We start from the raw sequence: 20,332 nt of genomic DNA, 5'->3' as shown, positions 1-20,332 counted from the left end.
GTTTGGCGCTGTAGGATAAACACTGAACTGCTAACCACGAGGTCGGTGGTTCAAATGCACCAGCTGCTCACTGGAAATTCTATATAAGGTTGTTATGAGTCAGAACTGACTCAACGGCACTTACCACAACAACGTTGACCACACATTACTTTAAGCACCCTACCTGCACAGGACTGGGCAATGTTTTGTTCTATTACACATAAGATTGCTGTGATTTGGAGCTAACTCAACAGCAACTAACAACCTGGATTATCTCATGTAATCCTATAAGGATCAGTATTGGTTCCATTGTACAACTGTGAAAACTGAGACTCAAAAGCATTAAGTTACTTGCTCAAGGTCACATAACTAAATAAAAGGAGGTGCCAACGTCCAACCTCAGGTCTTCCCATGCCCTGCCATTCAGAGGTGTATCTACAGAAGATAGTGCCTATGACAAAGCTGAAATCGAATTACATCCTTGCCCAAACATATGACACCCATATTTTAGAAAACTTTACCATAATATCAACTCAAAAACGATTTTCACTTTTTTTCTTTTTCATGGTCTAGCTCAAATATAAAGCTTGCAGAAAGCTATCTCACAGTTGGTGAAGGAAAACACAATGGTTAATGGAAACTGCTTAGTGGTGTCCCCCTCTGAGTGTGGTACCCAGGACACAGGCCTTATCTGCCGGATAGCCTCTGCTGCTATCTTCATGGTACTGCATTCAGGTGGGGCAGGAGGAGGGTGATGATCTGCAAAGAGATTGAAAAGAGGAGTTAGACCATAAGAATATGTTGTTGTTAAGGGCCCTCAAGTCAGTTCCAACTCACAGCAACCCTATAGAGTTTCTGAGGATATAAATCTTTGCAGGAGCAGAAAGCCTCATCTTTCTCCCACAAAGTGGCTGGTGGGCTCGAATCATCAACTTTGTGGTTTGAAGACTGGTGCTTATCCTCTAGAACAGGGGTGGTTCGGAATGTCTTAAGGCCCTGGAAAACTTTTGGTCTGGCCCTATCAAAGCAACCACAATTCCAGCCATTACATTGAGTGAGTTAATGAAATCTTTAACCAAATACAGTAGCCTAATTTTTAAGTTGATAATTTTATATGGCCTGTGAATGATGTTATAAATTTTGGCAGAAAAAAGGTTTCCCACCCCTGCTGTAGAGCCACTGCACACCTCATAAGAATATGAGAGGGCTTCAAAAAGTTTGTGAAAAAATTCCATTTTTTTTTATTCAATTTTTCTACAAACTTTTTGAAGCCCCCTTGTATGTTGGCTTTGTCCAGTGCTGTCCAAGGCCAAAGACTTTGTGTCTGGCAGATAGGCATCTATGGAAAAGTTATGTTTCTGGGACAGTTTTCCTTGAAACCATCAGCTGCTAACCTGTCCTTTCTTACCTCCCTCATCTCACGTTTTTTTACACAATGCCTGCTGAGTTTCCCACAGTGCGCTTAGGCACTTGGTCTTGGGACAAAGCAGGCAAACAAAAACTCTCAACACAGTAAGGGCCATCTATAAACAAGAGTCTGGGAGCACAAAGGAGGCCAAAGGGGAGGAATCCTGTGAGCAGCACAAAGGGCATGGAGGCTGCATGAAAGACACAGTGTTTAAGTTCAAAATTAGAGAAATATGTGCCCACTTGTCCTTGTAACATATTTAGGGGTTCATTTTTTATATTAATTTATAATTTAGTAACGTACTTTTTAATGTACTGGGACTTACTTTTGTTATAAAGTATAAAGTTGAAATCTAACTTATTTTTCAAATGATAAGATAGGAGCTCTGGTAGCGTAGTGGTTACGAATTGGACTGCAAACTACAAGGTCAGCAGTTTGAAACTACTAGCTATTCCGTGGGAGAAAGATGAGGCGTTCTGCTCCCGTAACGATTTACAGTCTCGGAAACCCTGTACAGTGTTGCTATGAGACGGAACTGACTCCACGGCACACAAACCACCACCACCAAGATAGTTGCAAATGCTTTAAAACTGTTTTCCTTACTTACTGGACATGTTGTCTCTGCCATAAGCTATTCTTCTATGTATGCTTGCTCTATTTCTTCACTCTCTAGTCTGTGCCATTGACCCAGGGAGGGAGGCACTATAGTAGTGGTAAAGTATGCAAACTCTGGAGTCACATTGTCTGGGTTGTGCCTCAGTTTCCTCATCTAAAAAGTAGGAATAATAATAGTACCTACTTCATAGGGTTACTGTGCAGATTAAATGAGATAATACAAAGCACTTCACAGTGTCCAGCACATAGTAATCAATGAATATCAGTTATTCTGATGATTCTCATCTGCCCACTCCTGTACCAGTCATCCCAACACAATAGAGTGAAATTGCTGAGAACACAACTTTGATTTGGATAAAGCAAATTCTGCTGCTTACTATCTGTATGACCTTGAGCAAGTTACTTACCTTTTGCCCTTTGAGCATCTTGATTTCCTCAACTATAGATGGAGACATAAAAGTACCCATTGGAGCTGTTATGAAAATGAGACATGACAGTGTCGCACAGGACAGGACACATAATCATCCCTTGATGAATGTTTCTTCTGTAGCTGATTATAATGATCTATCTCTATGTTTGGTGGCGCAAGCCCCTCTTCATTATCTTCCCCCCGCTCCCCATAACTTTTCTAAGGAGTGACAGTCAGTCTTCTAAGGCCAAGCCTACTCTGAGTTAAGAAAATATAATTTCTAAATCTGCAACAATGATGTCCAGATCTGAACTGTGCTACCATCTGGAAGGCACTGTCACCAGGGAGGCCTGACTGAACAGCCAGTAGGATCTGGGGGAAGATGGGGCTGTGGACTTAAATTTTACATAGCAGGGGTCTTGGGTTTTGTTTTATAGGTCCCAAGACATCTACAGTCCGCATCTCTCTTCCCTCATTAAAAAACAAACAAAAACCAGTTGTCGTCCAGCCAATTCTGACTCATGGTAATCCCATGTGTGTCCGAGTAGAACTGGGCTCCATAGCATTTTCAGTGGCTGATGTTTGTTTGTTTGTTTGTTTTAACTTTTTATTGTGAATTGAGTAGAGGTTAACAGACAGGATCATCAGCTTTACATTCAACAAATTATACGCCTCATTTCATCTCAATGATTACAATTCCCTCTCTGCAACAACCCTGCTTCCTCCCTACGGCTTCCCTTTTACATCTTAGATTTTATAAATGAACAAGGCAAAAATATTTGATGTCCACGTACAAAACAAAAAATATATATTTATTTAAGTGTCCTAAGGACATATTCTGCAAAACAATTTCAAGAGGTAGCACATGAACAACAGCCAGTGATACTGAAGGAAGAAGCCCAAGGAACATTGAAGGCATTGGAAAAGAACAGGGAACCGGGAATACAAATAGAAATATTTCAACAAACTGATGTGGCACTGGAGGAACGTACTCAAATATGTAAAAAAAATTTGCAAGACAGCTACCTGGCCAAGTGATTGGAAGAGATCTGTATTTGTGCCCATTCCAAAGAGAAGTGACTCAATGGAATGCAGAAATCATCAGACAATACCTTTGATATTCCATGCAAGTAAAATTTTGCTAAAGATAATTATTAAATGCTGCAATAGTACATTGACAGAGAACTGCCTGAGGTTCAATCCGGTTTTAGAAGAGGACGTGGAATGAGGGATATCATTGCTGACATCAGATGAATCTTGGCTGAAAGCAGAGAATACCTGAAAGATGTTCACCTGCGCTTCACTGATGACTCAAAGACTTTCAATTGTGTCGATCATGACAATCTATGGATAACATTGCAGAAAATGAGTATTCTGTAACATTTAATCGTGCTCATGAGGAAACTGTACTTAGACCAAGAGGCATTTGTTTGTACAGAACAAGGGAACACTGAATGGTTTCAAATGAGGAAAGCTGTGCGCCAGGGTTATATTCTTTCACCACACTTATACAATCTGTATGCTGAACAAATAATCTGAGAAGATGGATTATATGAAGAAGAATGTGGCATCAGGACCTGAGGAAGGCTCATAAACAACCTGCAATATGTAAATGATACTACCTTACTTGCTGAAAGCAAAGAGGGCTTAAAATACTTACTGATGAAGATCAAAGAGCACAGCCTTCAGTATGGGTTGCATTTCAATGTAAAGAAAACAAAAATCCTCACCACTGGAGCAATAAATAACATCAAGATAAATGGATAAAAAATTGAGGTTGTCAAAGACTTCATTTTTCTCAGATTAACCATCAACACTCATGGAAGTAGCTGTCAAGAAATTAATGACGTTTTACATAGGAAAATCTGCTGCACAAGACCTCTTTAAAGTGTTCAAGAGCAAAGATGTCAATTTGAGGACTAAGGTGTGCCTGATTCAAGCCATGGTATTTTCAAAAGCCTCATATGCATGTGAAAGTTGGACAGTGAATAAGGAAGACTGTAGAAGAACTGATGTATTTGAGTTATGGTATTGGAGGAGAATACTAAAAGTACCTTGGACTGCCAAAAGAACAAACAAATCTGTGTTGGAAGAAGTACAAACAGAGTGCTCCTTAGAAGCCAGGATGGCCAGACTTCATCTCTTATACTTGGGACATATTATTGGGAGGGACCAGTCCTTAGAAGAGGACATCATGCTTAGTAAAGTGAAGGGTTGGGGAAAAAGAGGAAGACTCCTAATGAGATGGATTGGCACAGTGGTAACAGCAATGAGCTCAAGCATAGCAATGATTGTGAAATTGGCACAGGACCTGGCAGTGTTTTGTTTTGTTGTGCATATGGTCGCTCTGAGTTGGTACCAACTTGATGGTACCTAACCACTACAATAACAAATCAACCCGGTGTACTGATGAAACAAGATTATTCCTTGGTATGAAGAGTCCTTTCATTCCAGTTGGAATTTTGAACAACTGCATCTATAGGTAAGATCTAGTTCATCAAATTGTAGCAATTTACATTTGCTCACAATATCAAGCATCTTTATCTTCATCTTGTCGATTTTTTGGTCAGTTAACCATCCAAGATAGGTCCAATGGTTACTAGCTTCAAGTTTGGGAGTTCACACATGCCTCCCTTTCACTCTCAGCTCTAGCCTCAGTGGCTAGGACTGTGCCCATGTGCTCAGGAGTTCACACATCTCCTTAAACTTCAGACCAGCCAGGCCTTCCTCTTCTCTCTCATCTTGAGGTAAACGGGTGTTAATGGAACATGGTCAAACTCAGCCCATGTCTTCATTGTTGCATTTCCCCCACTTTCACTCACAAGTAGACCTAGGTAATCACCAGCAAGCATACCTGACTGTTTGCGGGTTCCCTTTGAGTTTCAGCCTTGGAAGGGGGGTTTCCCTTATGGGCTGGCTTTCCTTGCCTTGATGCAGTGACTGATTTGTAGAAAGTAGATTACCAGGCCTGTGTTCTGTGGTGCTTCTGGGTGGACTCAAACCTCCAAGCAGTTAGCAGCCACATGAGGGTACTTCAAAAAGTCTGTGGAAAATGAAATGAAACTAAAACCTACCCCTGCCTGCTGAATGTAAATATATCCTAATTTTTTGGTTAAATCACTGTTCAGTGTTTACATTGTTATATAAACATTATTACTGAACATATTCCTCATGGTTGAACTCTGTAGTGTTTATAGTAAGATTCTGTGAAGCTGTAAAAATGGCTTTTGTTAATTCACATCCAGGACATCAGATTGAGAAACCTCATTCTATAAAATCAGAGACAGTCACAGACTTTGCTGTTTGAAATCACATATGTGAGAATGGAATATTCCACTCTTGCCTGGAGATCTGAGCCATGTTGGTTTCTGTGACCCAGAGAGGCAGCCTCAATTTCCAACCTAGGTGCCAAGCTTCAAATAATGGGTTTTTGGATACAACATTCCACATTTATCCTAATTTTACAGTTTCCATAGGACCTTGAGTCCACTTCTCAGCCTGGTTTGTTGTTGATTCTTTTACTTGCTCTCATGTTTTCCTTTGAATCTATCAAAACATTGCTTCATTTAAATTTTACCTAAACTTAAACTAATTGCTGTTCAGTTGACTGATTCATGGTGACCCCCACATAGGTGCCACAGTAGATGTTCCCTCCATCAGAGTTTCAGTTGCTGTGATCTTTTGGAATCAGGTTGCCAGGCCTTTCTTCCAAGGTGTCTTTGAGTGGACTCAAACTTCTAAACTTTTCATTAGCAATGGAGATTGTTAACATTTTGCACTACCCAGGATTCCACCTAAATTATACCCTTTCCCGTATTCTGTAATGACTCTGTTTCTTTTGTGTGTGCTTTTCTTTACAGTAGCAAACCCAGCTCTGTCCAACTACAGGTGTGTTCCTGGTGTAGTCTTTTTTCAGACAGGCTTTATCAATTCTCTTGCCTTTAAAAAACCCACCAAACCTCTTTGTGTACCAAGAAGTTGATGATTGTCTGACCTTTTGTTTTACTTGGTTTTCATCCCCAAAATTTTTAGAGAAGAATATACCTTTAATTTTCTTTAAATACATCAGGTAATTCCTGTTCCCCTCTGTCCCTCCAGTCCCCCTGCCTGCCTGTCTTTTTCCTCTTAAAGGTAAACCCCCTGGACTCCTTCTTCCTTTGGCTTCAAGCTTTTTTGGTTGGATTCTTTTTTTAAAACATGACAATTTATGTTCTAATACTTACCTGGAGGCATCATGGTTAGTTATCAATGTATCTGCTTGCTTCCTCCCTCTACCCTAAGACAAGAGGACAGCTTTATAACCCCAGTCTGCCATTGCTGTTAGGTGCTACTGAATCTGTTTCAACTTATAGAGACTCTGTATAGGTTTTCCCAGACTGTTAACCTTTATTGGAGCAGAAAACCTCATCTTCTAACTAGATCGGCTGGTAGGCTTGAACTGATGATCTTGTGGTGAGCAGTCCAGTGCTTATCCCTTCCAGTCTGTCATGGCGCTAGAAAAATGTTCCAGTGAATAAACTAATGAAAGAACAAGTTAGCAAATGAGTGACTGAATGACTAAATGGGACTCCTGTGTTAGAGAACTGGGTTTAGGGGAAACAGTATTATGTCCCTACTTTGTTGTAAGATATAATGATGTTCCCAGGCTTTCTATGGAGACCTGGTGTGGCACTGTAGGATCAGCCTTGGACTGCTGGTTAGTGGTTTAAACCCACCGACTGCTCCTTGGAAGTCTTATACAGGGTTGCTATGAGACAGAACTGGCTCGACATCACTTAACAATACAGGTCCCAAGCCATATGGTAGCAGCGCAGGTTTGAAGCAAAACCCGGATCTAGGGGAGCCGACGCAAAGCCGCTCCGGGGTCAGCAATGGGTTTGCAGCATTTACTGAAATCACTTTGGGGAGGACAGCAGCTGTGAGTCCACCAAGTAACTCCACGAAGAAAGACTACATTTCCCAGAAGACCGCGCAGAAGCAGAGCATGCGCCCTAGAGGACTTCTGGATCCTGACGTCTGAGCCCCGCGAGGAAAGGCAGACGCAGGGCAGAGAGGTAAGTGTAGGTTGAAAACTGAATGGAGAGGGAGAGGACAGCGAGAATCACCGAGGAGCGAAGCTAAGGTTAGGTGGTCCGGACTGTAGGTGAGTGAGGATTGGGAATAGGTGTTAAATGCCCAGGGGATGACGGGGTGGAAGGGAATCCGAGCTTTGTTTTCTCTTCCCACAGGGACCATGACGAAGCTAGCGCAGTGGCTGTGGGGGCTGGCCCTCCTTGGATCCACCTGGGCGGCTCTGACCATGGGCCCCACCCTAGGCCTGGAGCTGCCCTTGACCTGCCGGGAGGTCCTGTGGCCATTGCCTGCCTACTTGTTAGTGACCGTTGGATGCTTTGCCCTGGGCACCGTGGGCTATCGCGTGGCCACGTTTCATGACTGCGAGGACGCCGCCCTGGAGCTGCAGACCCAGATCCAGGAGGCCCGGGCCGATTTGGCCCGAAAGGGCCTGCGCTTCTAAAACCCTCCCCCAATCCTGCCTGGGCAGCTGTCCCTCCCAACCCCCATTAATGAGCAATTTCATTTTTGATGTTGTTCAGTTTGAATGTGGAGTATGTGATTAGGGATGTGCACCTGCAGTGGAGAAGTGAGCGGTTCCAGCTTGCTGAGATCATATCAGCCTTTATTTGTACATTCTGCTGGCATCCCCCTGTTTTGGACTGAAGGAGGCAACGATCTCAAAAGCTCTCAGAATTATAATGTCATCCCACTTTCCTGGTCTTTTTAACCCCGTCAGAAATTACGTCTTGCCTAACCTGTATTCTCCTCAATAAAAGCCAAACTCCATTCCTTTTGAGTCTTTTCTGTTTTTTACAACATCTTTATTTTTTTCAGATACCTTTACTGAGCAAATTCTTCTTGTTGTTAATTGCAGTTCAATTGATTCCAACTCATGGCCCCACCATGTGTTGCAGAGTAGAAATGCTCCATATGGTTTTGAAGGCTGTGAACATTGGGAAGCAGATCACCAGGCCTGTCTTCTGAGACACATCTGGGTGGGTTCAGACCAGTTTTGGGGACAGTAGTTGAGCATTTAACCATTTGCACCACCCAGGGACTCTTGAGCCTATCCTATCAGCCCTAAAATAGCTGTGGATCAGGCAACACACCCCTGCCCTGCCAATATAACCACTTTGTCACTATCCTTCACCAAACCAGCCAGGTTGTGAATCACCAAATAGAGAATTAACCATGATGGCAGTGGTGAAGAACAATTTATTTTAAGGCACGTTCTAAAGCTATCATCCACCCAAACCTCCAAAATGAAAAAATAATATCTCTAAAAAATAAAAACAATTAATCTTCCATGTCCCACCCCTGCTTCTAAGTAAAGTTCTTTGGTTCCTCTATTCACAAAATCATCCCTTTTTCTTTTCCACAAACCACTACACCAGTGGGGATGGTCATCAGGAATGCTGAAATAATGGGCTCTCTTTGGTATTAGGTTGCCATTAAGGTGGCCAGTGGTCAGGTGAGATGCCTCAGGTTTGCAAGAGTCGATAGTTCTTGTCTTGTTCCTGAGGATATTTCCAGAAAAGCCAAAGGCGGATGAAGCTGGTGAAGATTCCTGGAAGGTTGGGCACCTGAAATCATAAGGCCACTATGAAGATAGGAGCTGGTTTTCCACCTTGCACACTTGTTATCCCATCCCTGTTCTTACCATGATGTAGGGATCTTTGAGTCGAAACCCATAGAGTGTCCAGGAGGCAGAGGTAAGGAGGGTGGCGATGGTGAGTGAGTAGGAGAGACGCTGAGTTGATTGAGTCTTAATGACCTTGGCCTGTGGAAAAGGATGGACGAAAAGCCCTGGTCAGAGGCCAGCAATGCCTTCCCAGTGTTTCTGTGCAGTGAGGTCCCACTTCTATTCTAGACACACAGTAAAGCTTTCGTCTAGCCTAAAAATTTCCTCAGGAAAAAGATTAAACATAATGTTTTCATCTTCTATCACTTAACCCTTCCTTTATGTCTTCTACTTACCCACTCTGTGACTCTCCTCCCAGGATTTGGGTCTCCCCTTCCTCTGGGGGATAAATCACAGTCCCTGGCTATGGAAGCCTGGCCCTTTGTATCTATCCCATCTCCTTGGACACCCCCACTCACCAAGTCAGCCAATGGTGAGAGGTACATGCTGATGGTGAAGACACTGCAGAAGAGGCCCAGCTGCTGAAGCCGGGTGTCAGGGTCAGGCACCATGAGCCAAAAATAGCCACAACCCAGGAGAAGGACTCCCAGCAGGCTTGCAGTCTGAAGGAGCAAGGCTTGCTGCAGGGGAGAGAGCAGCCTTACTTCTAGATGTGCCAGGAGTCCACTCTTGATCCTGCTAAAATGAATTCATCCTGCCTGCCCTCTCCCATCCTCCCACGGGAAGCCAACCTTTGTCCAAGTCTCCAGTATTGCAATTGTCACAGCCTCCTTCTCACCAGTGACTTGAAATTATGTTTGAGCCACCCATAACACTGGAGATCTCTTGGGGAGGGAAAGGTACTTTGTGAGCTCAGTACACACAGTAGGAGCTTAATAAATGCTTATGTAACTGAATGAGGAGGTAGAGCCAATCATCTCATTCTCTGTCACTGGCCCTACCTCTAAAGGAGCTATCAGAGATAAAGCCATTTCCTCAGCTTGTTGGTCAGAAGCTCAGGGCAGTACAGAAACCATCGAGAGAAGCACAGCTAAGGAGCCTTGCCAGATTTGGGGACACTATGTGAGTCTCAGAAATCTGGCTTCAGGGAGACAGAAGGGGCTAGAGGGGCCTTCCAGGAAATGGTAACAGTGCCAGCCTGTTAGTCTTCTAGGAAGAGTGTTTGCTCTGCCAGTGGTGGTTTCAGGGAGGGCCTCTACCTTCCGAGGGCAGTAGTGCAGATACACCAAAATGTACAAGGTCTGAAGCACAGCGCCCACAACGTTGACGACGATGAGGGTCCCGTCTCCCTTCAAGACCCCATAACTCAGCCAGCTCAGGTTGCTGCAGGGTAGAGAGTAGAGTCATAGCATGTGGGGGTTGGGTGGGGGAGGAAGATTCAAGGGTCCTCCTTTACGTGCCTCTTCTCCACCCCTCCCCTACCTCCCTTTCCCGCCGTGGTCATCGTCCCTCTCACTTGACATCCGTGGTGAGAAAGGGCAGGAACTGGACGCTGTCCACGCTCCGAGTCACCCGCATGTGTCTGAGGTCCGAGCTGCAACGGGGCCCCGAAGGGAGATGTGAAGGGTAAGAAGGTGCTAGGGGGTCTAGATACCCGATGCCTGTCATCCTCCCGTACAACCGCAGAGCCCCAGGGTCCTCCAGTCTCCCGACCCCTCTCAGCTCTCTTGCTTTCATTCCCAAACCAAGCCACGCCCTTGTTTCCCGGTCCCCTCGACCCGATTTCACTTTGACTCTGGGTCCCCGATGTAGCCTGGGGCTGCGGTCAAGTTCTGCCCTTCTCTTCTTTCCTGACTTCCTGGTCCAGCCCCAGCCCAGCCCGGCAGTGCTCTCACAGGCCGGTGGAGAACATGCCGAGGGTGAAGAACACACAGGCTCCAGAAAGGAGCGAGTCGACCACGGTGCCCGGCTCCATGCCTCCGAGAGACAAATCCGGGGCCAGTCTGTAGCGCCCCAGTTAGCTCAGCATTGGGCGGGCGAAGCTAGAGCTCCGCCCCCTTCGCGCACCGGACTCCACCCCCGCACGCTCAGGCAGTCCCTCCCGGAAACCGAACCGGAACTCTGCCTGCCCCTAGAATGCCAAACCGGAACTTAGGTCCAGTCTCGCGGAGCGCAAATCCTGGCTGGGGCTGACCCGCCGCCTGCGGGTTGTTGGTATTCCGTGGTTGGTCCTGGTCCTGTGAGTCCTCAGATTTGTCCCCATACCTGTAGCAGTTCTATTACAGATCACTTCAGTCAGAGATATATCTGTGGAAAATAGCAACTATGGCAAACAGTGAAATTGTGCCCTTGCCCAAACATCTGAAACCCATCTTTTAGATCACTTTACCCTAATGTTGTCATAGCGACACTTTATAGTGTTTCCAAGGAGCAGCTGGGTGGGTTTGAACCGCTGACCTTTCAGTTAGCAGTACACTGCATATTCTTCAGCGCCACACCAGAACTCCATAGTGACTATGTATAGGAATTCTGAGGCTTTTCATCTTTGTGAGAGCAGAAAAACTCATCTTTCTCCTGAGGAGTGGCTGGTGAGCTTGAACCGCCAACGTTGTGGTTCACAGTCTGAGTGCTTATTGTATGGAGCCACTGCATTCTCTTTGCTAAATTAGCTAAAAAATACAAAGTCAAGCTTCTTACTGTTTTACTTAACACACTATGACACTATAAGAAAGTCACCACTTCATCTTCCTTACTTCCACTGATGAAAACTAGTCCATGATGTACTCATTTTTTTTTTCGGTTTCATCTTTCTGCAAGTAGCAGAACAAGATCAGTCTGTTTTGACTCATGAGGCTCTCAAATAAGAAGGTTTTAGTTTTAACTTGCTGAATGATCTATCACAGTTAGCAATAGAAACTGCATGGTTAATAGAAAGTGCTCAAATCAATGAGATGAAACAAATGTGTATAGATTGTTGAATGTAATATGAATTATCTGCTCACCCAACTCACAATAGTTGTTTTTTTAAAATCATATAAGACCAAAAAACTGCTCAGTGGCTCCCTTTTTCAAGTGGCACCCAGAGAACATGTCATACCTTAGATGGTCTCTCAACTGCCCTACTCCAGAAGGCCAGTGCCTATGGGGCAGACTACAAAATAAAATATTGCAAGACCCATCCAGAAGGCAACTTGCTCCCATCCAGAGATCCAGAGCACTAATTCAGAACCTCATTTTCCCAGGGTTTGAGATTCTCCCTACCTCCCCAAGTTTTCTGAAGCCTTTGTTAATCCTCTTCCCAGCAATTACTGGAACTCAACAAGCCTTGGTCAGATACCTTCTTCCTTCAGCCATACTATCAACTTTACATGATTTGTCTAATCCACTGAATCCAGTCACTGACCCTCTAGTCCAGGGGTGGGGCAACATCGGCCTGTGGGCCATATTGTTGTTATTGTTAAGTGCCATGGAGTCGATCCCGACCCGATCCCGACCCATAGCGACTCTGTGTAGGGTTTCCGAAGAGCAGCTGGTGAGCTTGAACCGCCAACCTTGCAGTTCAAACGGCTTTGCAGTCTGGCGCATTAACCTACAGCGCCACACCAGGACTCCATATAAGGCCCTAGAAATCTTTTGTCTGGCCCTGCCAAGGCAACGGCAGTTCCAGCTATTACTTTTGTTAATGTTAGGTGCCATTGAGTCGGTACCAAGTCTACCCTATGTTCAACAGAACAATACTGCCTAGTCCTGTGCCAACCTCACTATCTTTACTATGTTTGAACCCATTGCTGCTGCCACAGTGCCATTCCATCTAGTTGGGGGTCTTCCTCTTTTTCTCTGACCCTCCACTTTACCAAACATGATATCCTTCTCCAGGGACTGGGGGTGAGTTAATTAAATGCTTGATCAAATATAGCAGGCTAATTTTGAAATTGAAAATTTGGTATGGACCATGAATGATGTTACACATTTTGGCAGAAAAAAGGTTCCTCACCCCTGCCCCGGTCCAACCTCCATACTGCTGGGAACTTTCCCTCCCAGCCTCCTACACGTCTCTACTGGTGGGGCGGGGCCGCATGCCTCAGCTGGCGTTCCCTTAAGTGGCTGCCCTGACTCACCCAAGCAGCATGAGTGCCTGAACCATAAGCCAGAGCCTAGTGCTGAGGGGGTGGGAGTGGAGCAGAGGTTGGGCAAGAACTTGCAAATTGGAGTGCAGCCTAGAACCTGAGAAACTATTGTGTTCCACTCCTGCCCTGGGCACCCCTCAGAGGAAACCCCTATCCTTTTGGCCTGGCAGGGGCACTTGTCCTTTAGAGACAAGTAAAGGAATTAAAACCCAGTTGCTACAGGTCTAGTGCAGGGCCTCACACATAATAGGGATTCAATGTTTTAGACTGAATCAGCTAGTATGACAGAGCAGAAAGAGGATGTCCAAAAAAGAAAACCCCAAAAATAAACACATGACTTTATTCTGAGACAAAGAACACTGTATAAAAACTCCAGTTGTAGAAATTAGCACAAACACACATATAGGAAATTTATATACAGATACTGTACATGTGGGCCCTGCCCTTCAGGCTACAATCTAGGCAGACTTGGTACACGTGGGCACGGCCCTTCCAGCTACAAAGAACAGGGTGGCACAGCCCCCCTGCTGGCACAGTTCTGGGGCGTGCTGCCCCTGGGATGAGGAAAGGATGCAGTGCCCGGCTACAAACCTTCCTGTGGTAGCTCCAGAGATAGAAGTCTTTTGGGGCGATGTTGGGTCAGCCCAAACATGTTGCTTCTCCTGTTCCTGGCTCCCAAGCAGGAAACTGTTGCTGGATTTTCCTTCAGTCAGTCCATCCTGGCTCTCTCTGGGAAGGGTGTCTCTGCCAAGCTTGGTATTCACCTGTCCATTTACATGACCCCAGGCTCAGTTTCCCCTGGGCCCTTGTAGGGGTCATGTCTGCACAGCTTGCTTCTTTGGTTTAAAGGCAGGAACGTTGAAGAAGCGCTTTCTCCACTTCTTTTTCCATCCCTCTGAGGTGGAGGCAAGGATGGCATTGCCAGGCTTGCTGAACTCCTTAATACTGACCCGTTTTGAGGCTGCTGGGTAGCAGCTTGTGCATGAGGTGGGAGTGATTCCCAAGGCTGGGGCTTTAGGAGCTGTCACAAGACAGGTGAGGGGTGTTTGCCCCTAGCTCCTCAGTTCAATGCCAATCCTTAAGCCAAGTGTGGTGTTCACCTTCACGGGGCTTGCAGCAGCAGAAGTGGCAGAAGCAACACAGCCCAGGCAAATGGAAAGAGACAAGGGGCAGCACTGTCACCGATGCTATGTAGAACCTGCACCTGTGGGTCATCTGCGAGATAAAAGAGCAAAGGCCCTCAGTGGTCAGTGAGCCACTGCTGGCATCCTGGCCCTCAGCCCATTGGTATTTCTCCAGCTCCTGCCTGGCATGGAGTTTCCTACACCCAACCTCCTCCACAGACCCCCTATGGGCCTCAGGCCCAATGTGTTTTGGCTACCCACCTGCTGGAAGTTTCTTTTCCTGTGGATTGATATGGGCCTGAGGACTATGAGCTGAAAGACAAGAGTGGCAGTAGATGAGCTATTGTACCAGGAAGGTGGAGGAGTGGGAATACTGGGTGGACTGGACAGTGGGACTTCCCTAGGGTCCCAGAATTATTACACTGGGCCCAACTTAGAGATGGAAAAGGGAACTGTGGGCATTGACAGGGAGGCCCATAGGGCCCTGACACTCACTGGTTTTGCCATTGACGGTCACTTTTAACCTCAAGCACTGATCTTCTTGGTGGTAGATGGGTTTAGCTGCAAGGTAAACCACAGAATGTTAAGGAAGGAATCTTGTTTGTAGAAAATATAAGCCCCTAATACTTCTGGTGCCTACTAATTCTGCTTTTCTTTTTTAATCTCTGATTCTTACACTCCTTAGTTTTTGCTCATTTTCTGTCCAATATTCAGCCCAATCACCCATTCTTTGGAAAACCCTCAGCTTTGGTGGTAGTGAAAAAAAAAAACCAGATACTGCTCTTTTCCTACATCCCTCCATGCCTGAAATTGGGTAAAAATTTCATAATATGATCCTCTTATCTGAACCATTATAGACTCCCCTTGCCTCACTCTACCAGAGTGAATCCTGGCGTGGATCCATTCTCCACAAAGCTGCTCGTTTGACTCTTAAAATCTACCAGTGGGTTCCCAGTGCCCTCAGGATAAGGCCCTGACTCCTTTGAACTTCTTAGGCCCTCCATGATCTATCCTGCTCAACTCCCCAAGCCCCTCTCTCATCACTTCCTGTGTCTCTTCCACTCCAGCCAGGCTGAATCATTGGAAGTACTCTAAAGATAAATGCTAGGTTGCTGACCGAAATGCTGGAGGTCACAGTCCACCCAGAGGTTCCTCACAAGAAAGGCCTTGTGATCTACTCCAGAAAAGTCAGCCATTAAAAACCATATGGAACACAGTTTACTCTCACATACATGGAGTCTACTCAACAGTAGCGGGAGAAAGATGAGGCTTTCTACTCCCGTAAAGATTTACACCCTCGGAAACCCTATACAGGGTCGCTATGGGTCGGAACCGACTCAATGGCACTTAACAACAACAACAACTCAACAGTAACTGGTTGGGCAATGTCATGTTCACTTTGCATTTGTACCTCATGCCTAACCAACTTTTTCCCTTGTTCTAAGCTCTACCGTCATCTTTCTAAGCAAACCTTCTCTGAGCACTATAGCCTGGCATGTAACCAGGTTATTTCCCCAGGGTCTATGCGCTCATGTCTACCACTTTACATTGCTCTTAATGATCTATTAACCTATGTGTGTCCCTTTCCAGCTTCCTTGAGGACAGTGACTTTGTAAAGTTTTATTTGTTGCTGTGCCTGTAATGCCAAGCAGAGTCCCCAATACACAGTAGAAGCTTACTCCATATTTATGAATGAATTAATAATAATAGAATCCCAGGATTGGAAGAGACACTCAGTCGCTTAACTCTCCACCAAGCATATGCAGCATGCTCGCTGTGTCCCTTGGCATGTCCACTCACACATGTAGTAGTAGCTGTGTCCCTCTTTGAACTCCTTGCCCAGGGTGAAGGGTGTGAAGCGCTGGAACTTCTCAGACAGCTTCTCTGGGCCATGCTTGGCATTGGGCTGGTTACACTTCCAGCGGACCTGGTCCTTGGACTGGGGCTGGCACAGCAGGTATTCTTCATGCTCCACCAAATACAATGTGTACTGCTCCATGGCAGCATCTGCCACAGAGTCATCTTCATAATGTGGACAGATGATGTCCAGGTAGTCATTTAGCTGGACGTGTACCGTGTAATCATTATTCCAGAACCTGCGCATGCACAGAGAGGGAAGAAGTAGGTGGTCATTCTGGAGCCGGACCAGAACCTTGAGCCTCCATGTTTACATGACCCTTCACATTTCATGCTATAATTTCCAACTCCTGCACCAGCCACTGAATGACTTTTCTAAAATCTCAACTCCCAATATTTACTGCTCTTGGTCTCTTAAATATCTCCCCACCATCTCCACACATTCCCCACCTTCATTGTTTCCCATTAATCCTCCAAATAGCAGCCAATCAGTATCTTTCAAGTATCAAAGCACTTCTCATAACCCCCTTGATATTTACCCAAGGATGAACTTCTAAATATTTTTTTAGCTCATTCATCATCAATCCCCTTCTACTCATAAATATTTCTCCCAGTCTATTCTACCAGCTGTTCCTTTAAATGTTTTTAGACCTGAGGTGAGACCCTACTATGATCAGAATCCAGATAATCCTTTATCCCAACACATCTCTATCTTTACCTCTTTTACTCCCCTGGTTCTCATCCATGGTCCAGTAATTCTAGTCCATTTCCCAGCATCACCCTTTCTCCAAATTGCCAGGCCAGGCCTAGCCTTTAAGTTAAATTACATTAATCAATTCCTTCACATCAATACATTCACAATTCATTTCACTCCCTTTCTAGCCACTCAAATATGTGTCCAGGTCTCCTTGCCCACTTCTCTTAAAGTACCTCCAAACACTTTTATCTCCAAAAGTCCCACTTTCACCTCCCCAGGAGAGGAGTTCCAGAAATATGCCAGAGTTCTGGGATCTGAGCAGGCCTCTCCCCTCCTCTCCTCCCAAGGTGGAACCCGCTCCCTTCCCCCAGCCCATTCCCCCAGGCCCCACAAGCTCCAGCCTGACTGCCCACCCCTCCCCCCAGCTCCAGACACCTGGCTCCAGCCTGGGTGGGGTCCTAGTAAGGGGGAAAGTGCCTCCACTCCGCTCTCCAAGCTGGTCAGCTTCTCTAATTCCCCCAAGCGCAGCCAGCTAAAGACTCAGCAGAGTAGGCTGCCAACTTGCTTCAAACCAAAGCTTTGCTCCTGGGTGGGGGTGGGGGTGAGTGAAGGGCAGTGTTTGGACCCAGAGGACGTCTGAGGTGGGTTCCTGCTGCCCAGTCAGCGTACCCCTAAGCGGCCTGGCTTTGCAGGAGCCTGTCAGCACTGGAACTAGGCTTACCATGCCCCTCCCCCACCTTGGGGAAAAGAGAGAGAGGGAGAGAGAGGAGCGGAGAGAGGCTTTTAAAATTCCTCTCTGGAGAGATAAACATAGAAGCCATTTCGGAACAGGTATTTCAGCTCTGGGCCTGGCGTCTTTCCCCAATTCCCGTGACGGGCACTGACTCATTCCTCATCCACCTCTGCTTCCCGCCCAGCACTCAGGAGAACCTGTGAAAATCTACTTGGTAAATGTGGATAGCCTCCAGGACCCGAGGGTGGCACAGTGCCCATTTGAAGTTGGGTACTGTCCTCCAAGCAAAGGGGGCTAGCAAGTCTGCTCCAGCACCGAGGCCAGTCCCAGCCAGAGTGGTACCACCCTTCTCACTCCACTGCCCCTGCCTAGGGCCTGAAGATCCCAGGACCCATGCCCACTGCCCTGAGTCACCCATCTCAACCTCACACCCGCCCAGTTCCCTGCCACCTCATCTTTGCCCCCAAGCTGGGTCTGGCCTGGCTGGACTCAACACTGGGCTGTTGGCTTCTCTTTAGTTGTGGATATGATAGTGTGTGTGTGTGTGTGTGTGTGTGTGTGTGTGGCCAGATGGACTGGACAGAAGCTGTGCTTGGTGGGGCACCCATCACCCCCTTCTGGGGGTACAATCTGCTCCACTTAGCCCCAGTTTGACTCCTGCTCTCCATCTGGGAAAGAGGGGCAGCGGCGTCAGGGAAGGCATGGAGGGGGGGTGGTAAGGAAGAGGCTCCTTCCTGAAAGAAAGGAAACCTGGGAGCTTGGGAACGGAAAAGGCCAGGGTCCCCCCTCCCTACTCATGGTTTCCTGTCCCCTCCTCCTTCTTCAGCCAACACCTGGCATGGGCATAAACAGGGACTTTGCTCTCTCCCAATAGGACAAGATTGGGTCAAGGAAGCCAAGAACAGGCAACAAGAAGTGGGGCAGGCGAGAGCTGACTAGGCTGCCCTAGAACCTACTGGGCAAAAGGGCATTGCCCTTTCGGGTTGGCAGCTTGGTGGTTGTTTTCCCACACGCCATAACATGCCACAGACAACAGACACCCCCCCCCCCAATCAGACAATGCCACAGGGTCGGAGAAAGCTGGTACAATATATTGTTCAAGGGATGGGATAGAGGCATGCTAGCGTTGGGGGGTGCCCAAACTGAGTGGTGTTTTTGATGACCCCCAAGCTTCCTAACTCTCCTCTCCCAGCTCCTCCCGCTTCACTCCTGTCTCCTGTTTTCTAGCTAATATTATTCACTTAACTTCAGAAAGCTCAAGGGCAAGAACAAAGGGTCCGACCAAGCTTCTTCCTCCCCCAGGACAATTTGCCCCACAGCCCTAAACCTGCCCAGGGGAAATTAACCCCTTCCTACCCAGGTCCTCAGTAACCCCTTCCCTTCCTTCTGAATCTCCTTTCCCAGACCTCTTTCCCCCTATCGATTCAGTTTTACTGACTTGAACCTCATAAACAGGTGACTCCCTCAACCTACCCATGTACAGCCTCAGTCTCCCATAAGCCACTTCAAAAAAAGCTTTGTGAGGAGCTTTTCAGTCACTTGGAATACAGAAGGAAAGCTTCCTGCTTGCAGTCCAGGCCCTTCCTGAGTGCTCCTTCTAGCATTATAGTTGAGAACTCGGCTCACTCTAGATGTCACATCAGGTACCTGTCAGTCAAGACAGGCAGATGCCTAAGTGACAAACGAGGAGGGGCACAAAGACTTGTATGGTAGGGGACCTAGAGCAAGAGTCTAGGTGGCCAAGGAGAGTGGTCCATGCTTGTAGAAGGTGACTGCCCAACTTGGGTCCGTAATTTATGAGTAATTAGAGTGCCAGGTAGAAGGAAGGGAAGGGCAGCGACAGTGCCCAAGCAAGTAGACGCGGGCAGGTTCCTGTCCTGAGGTGCGCCCTACTACGCTACTACTTAAAGGGGAGACGTCTGGAGAGGGAAATCCCCACAATCCCTCCCGCCTCTGGTCACCTTCCCTAGGCTCTCAGGACTGGGACTGGCCCGCGACAGTTGTTCTGGATGGGGCGGGGGGCGGGGGGGGGGTGCAGTGCTAACCAGCGCCTGCGCTGCCAGCGGATGACTAGGGGCTTACTTGGGATTTGAACTGTTCCAGAAGACGGTGTGACGATCAGCAGCGGCCAGACTGCAGCACAGACCCAAGAGAGGGGCCCAGAGGAACTCCATAGCGCGGGGCCTGGCCAGGCAGGACGGGGGCGAGGGACGAGGGGTTCCTCCGGGTTCGGACTCCGACTGGTTTTCTGCGTCGCAGCAGCCTGCACCGCGCTCACAGCTCTGGCCTCTAGGATTGGCGACTCCGCCTTTTGGGCCGGCGCCGTCCGACACCCGCCCCGCCCCCGCTCCGCCCGGCGCGAGGCCGCCCCGGGGCCTGGGGGCAGGGAGCGGGAGGAGGGGAGAGAGCAAAGAGGAGGGGGACCGGGTTGCAGGAGTGAGCGTAGCGCGCGTAGTCTTGGACAAATCTGCTCCGAGCTGTAGGTTCACTCAGTTGTGGGTCTGTGTGCAGCTTTGTGGGCCTGTGCCGGGTGTGGATTTGGGTTTATTCGCTTGCGGGAAAAGGGAAGGATAGTGCATGCGGGTCTGCGAACGCGTAGATCCAGGGCTCTGCTGGTCCAGCGCAGATCATGCAGATTGCAAGGTTATTGATTTGCTCCGCCGCACCATTCCCGAGCTTTGCACCCACAGGTCGGGCGCCTGAGTTCCCACACTTTCTTTCAACTCCTGTCCCACCCCCCACCCCC

The 20,332-nt window shown here is 47.2% G+C and overlaps 3 protein-coding genes across 5 annotated transcripts; 1 reads left to right on the top strand and 2 right to left on the bottom strand.

Annotated features, from left to right (window-relative positions):
- Nucleotides 1–7,644: 7,644 nt before the first annotated feature.
- DPM3 (dolichyl-phosphate mannosyltransferase polypeptide 3) lies at nt 7,645–7,926 on the top strand. The gene has a single exon (XM_006861534.1). The coding sequence runs from the start codon at nt 7,645–7,647 to the stop codon at nt 7,924–7,926; it is 282 nt and encodes a 93-aa protein (XP_006861596.1).
- Nucleotides 7,927–8,947: 1,021 nt separating this feature from the next.
- On the bottom strand, nt 8,948–11,023 carry SLC50A1 (solute carrier family 50 (sugar efflux transporter), member 1). 3 transcript variants are annotated; one of them, XM_006861531.1, is made up of 6 exons: nt 10,944–11,023; nt 10,565–10,642; nt 10,308–10,431; nt 9,567–9,728; nt 9,127–9,246; nt 8,948–9,049 (listed from the first exon to the last, which is right to left on the bottom strand). In XM_006861531.1, exons 1-6 carry the CDS (start codon nt 11,021–11,023, stop codon nt 8,948–8,950), a joined length of 666 nt encoding a protein of 221 aa, XP_006861593.1. The 3 variants fall into 3 exon arrangements, with proteins under 3 accessions (XP_006861593.1, XP_006861595.1, XP_006861594.1); XM_006861533.1 differs by lacking the exon at nt 9,567–9,728; XM_006861532.1 differs by lacking the exon at nt 10,944–11,023 and having other exon boundaries at nt 9,567–9,710; nt 10,565–10,626.
- Nucleotides 11,024–14,277: 3,254 nt separating this feature from the next.
- EFNA1 (ephrin-A1) lies at nt 14,278–19,911 on the bottom strand. The gene is made up of 5 exons (XM_006861530.1): nt 19,669–19,911; nt 16,100–16,395; nt 14,795–14,860; nt 14,561–14,611; nt 14,278–14,390 (listed from the first exon to the last, which is right to left on the bottom strand). The coding sequence occupies exons 1-5, from the start codon at nt 19,758–19,760 to the stop codon at nt 14,278–14,280; spliced, it is 618 nt and encodes a 205-aa protein (XP_006861592.1). The 5' UTR covers nt 19,761–19,911.
- Between the last annotated feature and the right edge of the window lie 421 nt (nt 19,912–20,332).

The sequence above is a fragment of the Chrysochloris asiatica genome, unplaced genomic scaffold (genome assembly GCF_000296735.1).
Source record: "Chrysochloris asiatica unplaced genomic scaffold, ChrAsi1.0 scaffold00042, whole genome shotgun sequence".
NCBI classification, from domain to species: Eukaryota; Metazoa; Chordata; class Mammalia; order Afrosoricida; family Chrysochloridae; genus Chrysochloris; species Chrysochloris asiatica.
This window is presented reverse-complemented; position numbering and strand designations above follow the sequence as displayed.